At 45.0% G+C, this 14,188-nt stretch overlaps 1 protein-coding gene across 3 annotated transcripts in view; it reads right to left on the reverse strand.

Moving 5' to 3' along the window:
* LAMC2 (laminin subunit gamma 2) overlaps nt 1–14,188 on the reverse strand; it is a 56,180-nt gene that overhangs the window by 20,500 nt on the left and 21,492 nt on the right. For all 3 annotated transcript variants that reach the window (XM_041722947.1, XM_041722955.1, XM_041722938.1), the window contains exons 4-9: nt 9,503–9,638; nt 6,225–6,323; nt 3,554–3,690; nt 2,487–2,609; nt 1,463–1,652; nt 269–381 (exon numbers count right to left, since the gene is read on the reverse strand). In XM_041722947.1, coding sequence (XP_041578881.1) covers nt 269–381; nt 1,463–1,652; nt 2,487–2,609; nt 3,554–3,690; nt 6,225–6,323; nt 9,503–9,638 — 798 coding nt within the window. The remainder of the gene's footprint in view (nt 1–268; nt 382–1,462; nt 1,653–2,486; nt 2,610–3,553; nt 3,691–6,224; nt 6,324–9,502; nt 9,639–14,188) is intronic.

A 14,188-nucleotide genomic window follows, 5' to 3' on the forward strand; every position in this document is an offset into this window, starting at 1 on the left:
GTTCTCTTCTTCAAATAATCAGCTTTCATCTAAATTTGGAGACTCTTAAGCAAAGGAGCATCATTCATTCTTCATTGATGTTGACCTCTTTTTTTTAGAGAAACACTACGTTTAACAACTTCTAGAATATAAAAAATTTAGACCCGATCAGAGACCCTACATCAAGACCATCAGGTAGTTTACCTACTTGTTTGGAGACTGTCACCGTCTTAGAAAGCTGACACAAGCTAAAACCTACGAGAGAAATTCACTTCCCTTCGTCACTTACTGTATTCTCCGTAAGTAGCTCGGATCCGCAGGGCCGTGAGGTTCCGCAGTAACCTCCGATACTCGAAGTAACTTAGCTGAGGGCTCCACTGACTGCTTGGACGTTCATTTAATCTGCAGGATTTAAAGCCCACAGCTTAAAAATACAACTCTCATCAAGTCTTAAAATTTGTACACATGATACAAATTATGCCCAAGAAGGTGGGACAGCTAAGCCCCTTCACAGCCCTGCCTCGAGAAGGATAAAGGATGGAGAGTTGCATTCTTGTAGGCTTGAACTTGAAGTTTGCTCACTTCGCAGGGAGCATGAGCACCATAGGAAGTGACGGAGGGCATCCCAGAGCAGGAAGCCCGGCCCCAGGGGTCATGGCATCCAGTGCTGGTCCAAGTCCCCAGAGACCACTTTCTATTCTTGGCCACACAAAACTTAATACCAGGAACATTGCTGAGTTCAAGAAGCTCTGACCCTCCAGAGACATACCATTAATTTTTGGTTTCATTGTTTAAATGATTTGTTAACTGAGCACATTTCACTTACTCTTCAAAAGTCAGCTTTCACGTTCTACATTGTACCCTTCCGATACTTCTTAATTTAGCGTTATGATATCTCACTGCATCCTATCACCATCCCCTGTGCTAGTCTTTCAAATGTTGTTTTGGTTTTTACTGGAATACTTTCAGGAACAACCCTACTTCTTTTCTTTAGTTCATCGACGTCACTTCTCACTGTATTCCTCTCTTCTATCCACACTTACTCATGCATTAACTACTTAGGATTTCCTAATACTCAAAATATGTCTTCAAGCATGATTATTTCCCCTGCCTTGCTAACCCTCCCCTCCTCCCCACTTTCTATCCTTGGAAAACTGTTCTTCACTTGTCATGTTTTCTTGGGAAACTTTCCTTGATCACTCCAGTGTGGGTTACTTGTGCCTCCGCTGTGTGTTCAAAATACCTGGACCCACCTTGGCTATCTTGTCACTCCCAAGCCACACTGTAATATTCTGTTTATTTTTTTCTCCCATTAGCCTGTCAGGGGCTTGAGGGCAGGAAACACGTCCTGTTTCTGTATATAAGACCATATCCAGTACATGAAAGGTGCTAAGAAAAGCTTGTTAAGAGAACGAATGATTGAATATATGAACAAAGGAAGTGGACTTCAGTCACCTGACCCACTTGTAGTCACTCTTTTTACCTGAATGTGTACGTCTTGGTGATCCCACAAGGTAGCGTCTTGCCACGTGGCATCAAGGGAGCTGTGACTCGTAGCCCAGCACCTTCCAGGATCACATCGTGGGCAGATGGGTGTCTGCCTCCCCTGTCCACGCGGTAGTCAAAAGACAGGGTTTGCCCATAGCTCACCTGTTGATTCCCAAGAAATTTGGCTGTGAAATAGAATGTGAAAAGACTGAGATCAGTGTGAAACTGGAGAAGCAAATGAGTTAGCATGTTTGCATTAATGTCGGTGATTTCTGTTGGAGTCGCGTTATCAATGTACCACCGTGCCCCCAACCACCCTTCCAGAAGAGCCAGCTTATGGCCATAGCCATACTGCTATTGGCTACAAAGGAGAGTTAGTGACTAAATGCTAAAACAGTCATGTTACAAGGTAATTCCATGTATTAGATGATTCACAGCATGGCCCTTATGACAGACCAATATGTAAAGGTCCCAGGCATGTTGGCAGTACTACCATTTGTTACGTAATGTTTTATAATTCACTGACATCATGACATTTGATGTTAAGTTCTTGGAGGTATTATTATTCCCATTTAACAGCTGAGAGAGTTGAAAGTTGGAAAGGATAAGAGGACAACTTACCTGGATATCACATATTAGCTAATGAAATGAACCACTAATGTTTATCTTTTCAATGTATAAGTGGTTAAAACTGAGAATGCCTCATTTCCACTTTTCTATCTGCTTCTCGGTTGATCCACAGATTTGACCACTGTCTTTATTTCTTGTCATGATGGGAAACCTAGAAACTTCCCATTTAACTAAAGTAGGAACCTCATCCAGGGTCTGACTGCTTAGATACACAGTCCTGTTCTATTGTATCATGACTTAGTCAAGAGGGCTGAAGCCCCAGCTGTCTTCTGGAGATAACTGCTTTCCTGAACACTAGGTGATATGGTTTTCGCATCTGCTAACTCCATTTTTCTATCCTGACTTCTAGTCTTAGAAGTTGGCTTCTATAAGAAAAATACCGTACATACCAGGAGCTACAAAATAGACAGGGTCTGATCGTCGTGCTGAGCTGAACACGTCCCGATGGCGCTGTGACCACTGGAGCTTTGCAGGAGACCCATTTCTTTGGATAGCTTTCCAGCCATCAACATCTGGAACACAAATAAAGCCACTCTGCATTTGGACAAAACTCACCATCTATTGAATAAGGCAAGACTTGACTGCTAAAAAGTTCTGGAGCTGAATAGCTCGTCGGGTTTCCTTAACAGCTCCACATTCATGTGCAGCCCTCAAAATTTCCTATGCCCCTCTCTACTTGGGGCTCAACTTCACCTGCTCCTACCCCACAGCTGCTTTGACTTTGAGCCCACCTCTTGTAATAAGAGCATGTTTTCATCTGCCTGTAATTCATACTTTTATTTTACTTACATAAATAGGGTCTGACCTTAGTGAGTTAAGAGGGCCCAGGATGTTCAAAGAGAAACTTAAAGTCGAAAATACTAGTCACCTATATTTTTATAATGTTTTGTAGCTTGATAACTAATTTCACATGCATTAACTCATATAATGTACATGAAAGCAGTATTTTTTTTAAAAAAAGAGACTTAGAAAGTGCACATGTGAGTGGGAGGAGGGGCAGAGGGCAGGAATCTTTCAAGCAGAAATGTCAGGTCGATCTCACGACCCAGGAGATCATGACCTGAGCTGAAACCAAGAGTCAGATGCTCAACCAACTGAGCCACCCAGGTGCCCCTGAAAGCAGTATTATTAATAAATGGGAATTCCAGGAAGACTCACATAAACGCCCCCAATCCAAATGAAAGACTCTTTTGTGGTTTTAAAATACACTGAGATGGGAAGTGCAGGGAAATGAAAATCTGGTCTCTTTTTCGTTATTCTTTTAAGTTATTCATATACCGGTATGAGTAAGTTGTTCAGCTATGACTTTTTCAAGACATTAGAATCTGCCTTATTGCCCAGACAAAAGAATGCCCACTAAAAGCTGGAAGAGAGTTGGACTCTGTGGTGAGGAGGAGGTTGTCTGTAAGCACAAAGCTCTATACAATTAAGAACAAAATTCTATAGAATACTTTACCTTGATGGAAAGTTGAGGTGATTTTATGGACACTGTAATCTCCAGAGCTGTGGCAGTTGGCTGAATGCCCATAGCAAAAACACTGGGTACAGCCCTCCGGGTTTCCCCCATCCAGATGATAGTAACCTGGTCGACACCTGTAGTAGCATTTTAAAAATCAGTACAATATTATATGGTACTTCTTATTTCATATAGAGAATATGATGATTGATCTTTTCTGCTTTCTCTCCCATCTGGCCCTATTAATTCCCAGAACTGGGAAACAATAACTACACATACCATCCCCACTACTAGACACAATGGACAGTCCCAGCCCCCCCACTGAGAGAGATGACCATTCACTCTCTGTCCCTGTGGTAGAGCAGAATGACATTTGGCGTGGTGGTCTGGGAACTTAGTGATTTTCCCATCCTTGGTGAGGGATTGAGTGGAGGTCACGTGAACGGGTCAAGACGAGTTGGGATGGGGGATGTAGAGCTGGCCCTGTCTTAGAGCAAATATTTAGTGGAGGCAAAAGAGTGGGAGGCTGGGCCAGGAAAGGAAAGGCAGATGCCCCAGTCCCAGCACCTACTCAGCCCTACTGACCTGCAGAAGCACTAGCTGCTGCCCACCATCCCTGCCCCTCATATCCCTCCTCGGGCCCATGGGGAAAGGGGCAGGTGGGGACATGACAAAGAAGGATGGCTGCAGGCTCCCTACAAAAGCAAAATGCAGGCTGGCATCCCGCCCACCAGTGGCCTCTCTGAGGAGCACAGCTACCAAGCAAGTGGCAGATGTTGGGGGTCACAGAGAAGAAGGAAAATCTGGGGCGGGCTTGTTTTTCTCCATTCAAGTTAATTACATCCTTCTTCATGAAATAATAATAGTTTCAATGATCATTATTTAGTGGGTATGTTGTGCCAGGCACTTTCTGTATGTACCAATTTAATCCTTGGTACAACCCTATGAGATAGGAATTGTTATTTCTCATTTTCTCTTTTTAAAAAAATTGTTCATTTTAGAGAATGAGAGAGTATGTGTGTGAGCAAGGGGTAGGGCAGAGGAGAGGGAGAGAGAAGCTTAAGCAGGTTCCACGCCCAGCACAGAGCCCGATGCGGGGCTCAATCTCACGACTCCAAGATCATGACCTGAGCCAAAATCAAGAGTTGGATGCTTAACCCATTGAGCCACCCAGGCTCCCAATTTCCAATTTTCTTAGGTGAAGACACCCAGGCCAGAGAGGTTAAGAAACTTGTTCGAGGTCACAGAGTTGGTAAGTGGCTGAGGCAAGATTTTCAAACCAGGTACATCTGCCTCTAAGCCATGCGGTCTGATCCACTGGACCCTAATGACAGGAATCTGTTTATTGTGCAAAATCAAAGAAAAGCAGGCTAACTGTGAACAGTCAATGCTTCAGAGAACAGCTGTAAATAAATAAGCATTGTTTTGGGGTTTTTTTCTCTACAGAGCAAGGGCTTCAAAAAAATCATTATGGTTTCTTTGGAGGAAACCTGCAGGTGAAAAGGGATTAAAATGCAAGGAAGGAAGGGAGGGGAGGGGAGGGGCAGAGGAAGGGAGGGGAGGGAATGAAAAAGGAAGGGATGGGAAGGAACTGAGGGAAATCAGGCAAAACTCAGCAACAGTGTTGAGGGATGTACCTGGGTAATAAATTATGAAGAACAGTAAGGAAATGATAACACAGAGGTCAGAAGAGTGGACACTTCTAGAAAGAAGGGAGAGTGCTGTCGTTGGGATGGCATCTTTTTACTCAAGGTCTATTTCTTAGAATTGGTGGTGCTGACAGCATTTGTTTTATGTGGTTTTCTGTTTCCATGTGACATTCTGAAATGAAAAACCTTTTTAAAAAGTGACTCCTCTTTTCACCCTGAAGCTGTGTTTCCCTCCCTCCGCCGCAGTGCAAAGAGCCCCCTAGAAACACCAGGTGGGAATGTATCTGGTATTTTTCTGCCCAGGTATAAGTGATCGTGGAGATGCCAAAGAACTGCTTTCTTACTTTTAAGGAAACGAGGAGAAAGCGTTTTACTTCTGGGGCCAGCCTCACAGCACTCGCCTCACAGCAGTCGTAGAGGAGGGGAGAGTTTAAAGTCTGAGCTATTTGTCCTCAAGGAATGTCCTGCAAGCTGCACTGAGGGTGGATCACTGTTTACTGCGCCACCTGCCCCAACATGGCTTGGGGCCCAACGGGCTCTTCATCTTCTCCTGGGTCATGTGTGTGCATGTAACCACCATCCCAACCCTGGGCGGTTCCTTTGCTGCACATGATGGTTATATATGGCCATACCCTGAGATAGTTCCTCTTACTAGCATTTTCCCAACATGCTTAATTAGGCCAGGCCTTTTCTGAGACCAGGCTGAGTCACGTGACCTCATTATTGCATGCCACCTTATATGGGAGCACCTGGAATTCCAAGTCAGCTGGCAACGGGACCTCTGGGGCCCTGTGCCTCTGCCGCCCTTGTAAACAAAGAGAGGGGGCTCACGGCAGAAGCATGGAGTCCAGGGAGATCTGGGGGCTCAGCTGCATTTTTTGAAAAGCCAAGTTTTTGAGGACAGAGGTCATCACGTTTATTAAGTGCCCCTTCTCCATGACAGCACTCAGAGGATGAATTCTCGTGCTAGTTGCCAAGAGACTCTCCCTGCCGTGTCTGCAAGGGCCACGGTGCACACAGACCTGTCACAGCGCTCGCCGGTGACAGCTGGCTTGCAGACACAGCTGCCCTCGTCACAGGGCCCCGAGATGCCAGCTGGGTCACAGTCACACTTGGGGTCTCTGGGAAAAGAAGAAAAAGAAAATTAGGGATGTGTTTCCAAATGCTTTTCAGCTAGCCACATAAAAATCAAGCGCTCATAAGCAAAAGTCACCAACTTGAGCAAAGCCTTCATCTTCCCTGAGGCCTCTCTCAGCTGTTCTTGTCCCAGACCCTTGAAGGGCGCCCCTGTCTAGGCTCACACTACTCTGAGGGGCAGCAGCTGGTCCAAGAACTGTTTGCTCCCACCCCTAAGGAGAGGAGAGGTCTGTGCCAGGATGTGAACCAGATCCATCACTGAACGGTTCAGTTGGGTTTGGTTTAGTTTGGTTGACTATTTGGCTCAGTTGCCTTTTTGTTTAATTTATCATTTGCTTCTATATTGTATAATTCAGTGATGGCTGCTCTCATCATGATTGATTTCATCTACTTGCTATTTTAGTTTATTGAGTTATTTCTTTTGGTAACACTTCTATCAAGACACAATTCAGGGGCGCCTGGGTGGCTCAGGTCATGATCCCAAGGTCCTGGGAACTAGTGGGGAGTCTGCTTCTCCTTCTGCTCCCCCCGAGAGCACTCATGTTGTCTCTCGCTCTCTCTTTCTCTCAACCAAATAAATAAAATCTTAAAAAAATAAAAAAGACACAATTCACTCATTTAAAATGTACAATTTGATGGTTTTTAGTAGATTCTAAGAGTAGTAGAATTTAGTAGATTCTACTAAATAGAATTCTAAATAAAATTTAGTAGATTCGACCAAAGTAGAATTTGGTAGAGTTTGGTAGATGCTCAACCATCCCAATCAATTTGAGAACATCTTCATCATTCCAGAAAGAAACCCTGTGCCCCTACCAATCACCCTTCCTTTCTTTTCCCAGCCCTAGGCAACCGCTAATCTACTTGCTGTGTCTATGGACCTGCTCATTGTGAACATATTCTGTAAAGGGAATCATACAATCCGTGGCCTTTGGTGTTTGGCTTCTTTCACTTAGTATGTTTTCAAGGTTCACCCATGTTATACTTCATCCATGTATCAATAATTCACTTTTTTATGGCTGAATCAAATTCTATCATATGTATAGATGACATTTTACTTCTCCATTCAATAGCATATGGCCGTCTGGGTTGTTTCCACTTTTTAACTATTGTGAATAATGCTGCTATGAGCATTTGTGTGCAAGTTTCTATGCAGATGTATATGTTTTCATATTTCTTGAGTGTATTCCTAGGAGTGGAATTGCTGATTTTGGCTGTTTTTTTTCTTTTAATTACAAGACTTTCTCAATGAAGGAATCAATCAGTGTTTCCATTATTTAATTTTGGCACAATCTCTTAGGACTCTGGCTAATGACTAGTATCACTCAGATGGGCACACAGTCATATGCATCTATCTCACGATCGAAAACCAAATCTCCTATATTTTCCCTACTGTTTGCTCCTCCTCTGACTGCCCTTTGATCCCATCCAAATCCTACCCAAACCTGGATGACCCCCCTCTTTTCCCCCTTACATTTCTCATCCAATCAGAGCCCACGTCCTGTCAGGCTCCCTGTCCTCATCTTTCACTTGAGGGTCTTCTCCTGTCCTAGCCACTGCACCCCCCACAACTTATCTGAACCCTTTGACAAACATTAGGCAGACCATCTACTGGTTGCTAGGCACCCGGAACACTAAGAAATAGGAGCCTGGTCTCTAGGAGTCTCCAGGCAGGGCAGAAACATGAACAATAATGGCAGCGAAGCATAAGGCAGCTGGAGCCAGGCAGCGCCACTGTCTGTGTCCCCCTTCCCACTCTGGGCACTGGGGATGCAGTCATGAACAAGATAGAGCCAACACGGGACTTCTGTTCTGGTGAGAGGGACAGACACACAAATACATACAGGAAACAAGATGTGAAATAACATCAGTCAGAACTCAGAGGGCTGGGGAATGGTCAGAGAAGGTGTCTGTGAGGAGTGGAGGAGGTGGGGGTGGAGCCTGTGAACTCTCTGCAGAGAGCTCTCTGCAGCCCTGTAGGAAGTGGGAGTGCTGGAGGCCAGGACTGAGGAGGTTACTTGGCTTGGATCCTTTGAGGAAGAGAAGACAGGCTGGTGGGGCCGAGGGCAGGGGAGGCGGGTGGGCGGGTGGCGGTGGGGAAAGGCGGTGAGGATGCAGCAGGAGTCCACCGCTGGGTGTGCAAAGGGCCTATGGGCCTGCAGAAGAAATCTCTCTCTGTGTAGGACAGGGCGCTACTGGAGGGCTGCCAGCAGAGATGTGATATGATCTACTTCATGTTTTAGAAGCATTTCCAGAGGGGCACTGGTCAGATGCCTCTGAAGACAGTCTTCAAGGCAGCAGGAAAGCCTGGAAGAGTACAGGCTGGGCAAGAGGCCCAAGGGTGAGAGAATGGGACAGTGGCAGCCAAGCCAGCGCCAGCACAGAGGACAAAGGAGCACCTTCTAGCTAACAGCTTCCCCACCCAGCTCCCTTCCCCTAGGCTATCCCAGTACCTGTCAGCTCTGTATCCCTGTGATTGCTTATGGCATTTACAATATATCAATATATGCTCCATCTTCTTCCAGGAAAGTTTTTTTTTTGAGAGAGAGAGAGAGAGCACGTGCAGGAGCAGGGGCAGGGGCAGAGGAAGAGAGAGGATCTCAAGCAGGTTCTACATCAAGCTCTGGGCTTGATCTCACAACCCTGAGATCATGACCTGAGCTGAAATCAAGAGCCAGACATTTAACTGAGTGAGCCACCCAGGCACCCCTCTTCTGGGAAAAAATAAGAGGACGGAGAGAGAATGCTTCAAACTAAAGGGGAATAAATCTGTGCAGAAAAATTTTTCCAGTCCAAATTCATGTGGGTCAAAATGGGTCCCAGGAAAGAACCTGAAGGACTCTACCTCCATCCTCGTTCATCTAAAAGGTGACAATCATTGGGGTCTCAGAGCCAAAACTCTGAGCCTGAATATTATTAGGTCCACCCTCAGCAGTAATATTGGGGAAACTCAACCCCCCGGGTGTACACTTCTTGTCTTCAACCTGAGTGCAACGCTAATCCCGGCCTCTGAGGCTTATTGTAAAGGATTAAATGGCATAACCCATGTGAAGTCCTCAAACAGCGCTTGGCACACAGTCATTGCTCAGTAACATAAGTGGCCACAGATGTTAATGTCATTGTCACCCCTCATAGCAGAAGCTGCAGTGATGGGCGCAGTGCTTACAGTAGCCTCTGGTCTTGGGTGCAGCCGGCATCGGTGAGCGTGTGGAAGCCTGGCAGGCAGCGGTCGCACCTGTCTCCTGTTACCCCTGGCTTACAGCTGCACCGTCCAGAGTTGTCACATCGGGCGCTAAGAGAACCTGTAACCCAGGACGAGGTAGGGAAAAGGAAAGAAGAAAAGGAAATATTTAGTTTATAGGGCATTAGGAAACAACTGTCACCCCATGGGAGCTCAATGAATCCTGAGTGATAACAGCCACCTGCTGCCTCTCGAAATTCTTTCACATCGTCTGAGTACATATCCACCCACTGGGGCAAGTTCTCACAGCCAACGATGGCTTCTTCGGGCAAAGAAATGGAAATTACTCCTGAAAGCATTTTTTACTTATGGATCTGCTCTGATTTGAACATTAAGTACTGTGTAAGCCACTGCTTTTTAAAAGAAGTTTGTTGGATTCTTGAGATCTCAAGAAGAGGGAAAATTTGTGAATGAGCACATCAGCCTCCTCCAACAGAGTTAATATGAGAAAGTGAGCAACATGTTCCCTTATTTCTGGCAAGCAAAAGCCATCTTTTAAGGGTCAGTGCTTGTATTATTTATTATTATTATTGTTGTTTATTATTGAAAGGACTCCTATGGGGTCCCTGGGTGGCTCAGTCAGGTAAGTGGCTGCCTTCAGCTCAGGTCATGATCCTGGGGTCCTGGGATCAAGCCCCAGGTCTGGCTCCCTGCTCAACAAGTCTGCTTCTCTCTCTCCCTATGCTCCTCCCCCTGCTCCTGCTCTCTCTCTCTCTCTCTCAAATAAATAAATAAAATCTTTTTAAAAAGAGGCCTCCTAAGCAGAAATATCTCTACCTACCTGGAGTGCTAGAAATTCTCATCCTTGGGGCATCACCCCTTCCCTGTTCATCTCACCGGGTTTAGTGCATAGAGCACTTATTCTGTGATTGATTTTGTATAGACACACTCTTACTTGTTAGTGGGCCCTCTCAGACTGCGAGTTGATGAGAGACAAGAAGTGCTCAGCAGAGCAAATGTGCCACTCCAGACCCCGGCCTCTTCTCCATTTCACTGCCTCCCCTCCCCCACTCCAGTTCAAGTCTGTCCTCTCCCGTGGCCTCCCACTCCCCCCCCACCCCACCTCCTATCCTCCCCTCCCTTCTTCCCTCCTTCTGTGCTCCTTTAAAAATGGAATTCAGCTCACATTAGTCAGCTGTTTAGTTCTCTGGTGGCTCCCCCAGATAAGCAGAAGAAAATGTAAACTCTGTATCATGGCCCACAAGACTCAACCTCTCCAGCCACATCCTCTATGCTCCTTCACTAAGTTCCAGCTCCCAGCTTCCCCCCACCCCGTGTGTAGAATGTACCAGACTGCTTCTCTCCTCTGGGCATCCATACTTGCTCCTCCCCCAGCCTGGAAGGTTCTTGTCCCAAAACTTCCCCTTCATTGCCAATCCTCAACGGTCAGGTCCTGATTTAATACTACTTCTCTAGGGAAATCTTCTCTGACTCCCAAATCTAAAATATCCATCCCACTGCTATTGCAGTCCTGCTTACTCAGGATGACCTCAGCTTATGTTCCCTGCTGTGTCCCCAGGGCCCAGTGCACAACCCAATGCAACAAGGATGCCCAGAAATCTGTTGGGTAAACGCACATATGCCAAGAAAGAGGTCGGAGCTATTGTGAAAGAGTCTGGGGCTAGCAAAAGATGAGCAGGAAGGTGGTGGGAGGTGTACCTCACCTACTTTACAATTTCCCTGTGCTAGCAGAATTTAAAAATAATCCAGGTAGCTCAACTCACTGTGATAACCAGGCTACCCATAATCTATAAGGCCAACAGAACAGGAACCAGTTGCTCCTTTCTTTCTAATCAATTACTCTGTAAATTTTTGATTCACTAACAGACACGATTCAAATCAATAAAGATATTGGGTCTGTGCTGATATAAAGGCTTTTGTGCCACATGTGGAACACAAAATACATTAGCGACACTCACAGTGCCCGTGAAAGATGCCATGTCAACTTTGCAAGGCTTGAGGGGCCCTCAGTGACAATGGCATAAACTACACTTTTTAAGCACCTGTATGAGACACTGAGTTAGGCCTTTATATATATTAGGAAGTGCTACCTACTAGTGAATTAGGAGCTGATAGAAGAATAGCAGATCCATTTGTAGATGACAGGGAAGTATCAGAGGTTCAGGAACTACAGATGTGCAGTTCAGAAAGATGCCTTTCTAAGGCATCTCTAGCACAAAATGCAGGATGCCTTAGGGAAGGAAACATCATTCCTGGGAAAAGGAGTCCTCCTTTCTGTGACCAGATGACCTGGATTGGAGGCGTAGGGACAAGAAGAGGAGAAGAGAATCACTGAGAGAGCCGCATGGATGCAGAATGAACAGACTTCCCCTCTGGAGAAATAGATGATGAGGGAGAAGGTGGGAATCACATGATGACTCCAAGGCCCCAATGTGCACAACCAGATGCAATGTGAGGTTATTTACCAAAGAGAAGGAGCAGGATCTCAGGTTGAAGCATCAAGAGAAGATAGTGAGTTTAGTTTTGGACATTGTGAACTTGAGTTTCAAGGGGGCATATTAGGGTAGAAATGTTCACCTGGAACTCAAGAAAGAGGTGGGGGGTGAAGATCTAGGAGCCTTCAGCACACAGGCCAAGTAGGAAGCAATAGCAGGTGCTAAGATCAGGAGCAGATAGAGAGAGGAGGGGAGGGGCCTTGGACAAAAACGGAATGCCATTAATTAAGGGGCCTTTCGTAATCAAAGCAGAAAGAACTCTCGGGACAGTGGAAGCTAAGGGAGCAGAGTTCTGAGAGTCAAGGGAGGAGGAGGGTGGGAGTCTCAGGACTTAAGTCAATAGAATATTTGATAAGATAAGCTTGAAGAGAGGCTCCCCAGGCTGACATGCACAGACCACCATGCTCCTGCCCTACAAGCAGTCAGCCAACAGAGCCAAGAAGGAGAGTTTAGTTCTGAATTATGCTCTGATAAGTAACATTCAACAGAAGATAACTCTCTTTAATACAATTTGGGGGTTTTTTGGGTTTTTTTTGTTTTGTTTTTAACACAAATGAGTGTCGATCCAGGACTCAGAAACCCATTTTTCCCCCATTCCAACTAATGGAAATTATGCCTTCAACTTCAGAAAATTCTCCCTACAGGTTTTTCAGAAATGAATTATTCTTATAAAATGGAAAATATTGCACTTTGCTTTGGATTTGGCCCACACAGCCCAAAATAGTTACTGTGCAAAACACCCTTCTGAGAGAAATTAATAATCATCTCATGAAAATAGGCATTCAGTATTGAGACAAGTTTGGGAAATGGTGCACACTTGATCTTTCAGAGATTTATAGCATAATACTACCTTCAGCAGGCATGAAGCTTGTTTAACTTTTAATGCCAGTGTTTCCAAACATTCTTTGACATTCTTACAGACCACATCTATTATTATCTTGAGGAACACTGTGTTCTACAGGACATTATCTAGAGAATCCTGCTCTAAGAGCTGGGGGGTCAAAGAACCCAGACTTTGAAATACAGCAAATCTCCCTTCAAAACCAGCTCTGCCACTTAGCTGTGTGTCCTTGGGCAAACTGCTTCCTCATCAGTTCTTTTACGTGAGACTAACAACCTATGCCTTGTGGAGCTGTTGCAAGACTTTGGACTAAAATATATAAAGTGCCTCGTTCAGTGTCCCATACGTCATGGGCGTTCAAAGAATGTAGTTTACACTGCTACCTCTGGGCCTCCTTCAAACCTTGCAAAGTTAACATGGAGACGTCCACAGGTCCTTACTGTGAGCATGACCACTTTATTTCACATTCCAAAACTTCCAGAATAACAGCACTGGGTTTTCAAAGTATTTCATTAAAATACAAACACGTGGTCCAAATCCTACGTCACGAGCTCCTCTTAGGGACTGTGTACAACTGGGTTGAAAGAATTAAAAAAACAGCTTCCAGTTTCGGTTTTGTGTCCCAAGAAGCTCTTTTAGGGCTTATATAGATACAGTCTACGTGCACTCTGAGGGCTCAGAAAGGTATTCTAAAATGAGTACTACTGAAAAATAAGGAGCATCTGGGTGGCTTGGTTGGTTAAGTGCCCAAGATTCTTAGTTTCGGCTCAGGTCATGATCTCAGGGTGTGAGACCGAGCGTCGCATCAGGCTCTACACTCAGCTCAACGTCTGCTTGTCTCCCTCTCCCTCCTCCTTTGCCCACCCACCCTCACACATGCACCCTCTCTCTCAAATAAATAAGTAAATAAAATCTATAAATAAATAAATATTAAACAAAAAGAGGGTATGTCCTTTTGGGAACCTTTTAAATATATACCTATATTTGTACTTTAAAGAAACATTATTATTATTTTTATGATTACATTTAATAGCAATAAATTATTATCTAAGAACATTTTTTTTAATTTTTTTTTTTTGTTAACTTTTTTTTTATTTTTATTTATGATAGTCACAGAGAGAGAGAGAGAGAGGCAGAGACATAGGCAGAGGGAGAAGCAGGCTCCATGCACTGGGAGCCCGACATGGGATTCGATCCCGGGTCTCCAGGATCGCGCCCTGGGCCAAAGGCAGGCGCCAAACCGCTGCGCCACCCAGGGATCCCTATCTAAGAACATTTTAAGTAATAATCTAAATGTTCTAGTCTGAGTAATTC

This window comes from Vulpes lagopus, chromosome 1 (assembly GCF_018345385.1).
Source record: "Vulpes lagopus strain Blue_001 chromosome 1, ASM1834538v1, whole genome shotgun sequence".
NCBI lineage: Eukaryota > Metazoa > Chordata > Mammalia > Carnivora > Canidae > Vulpes > Vulpes lagopus.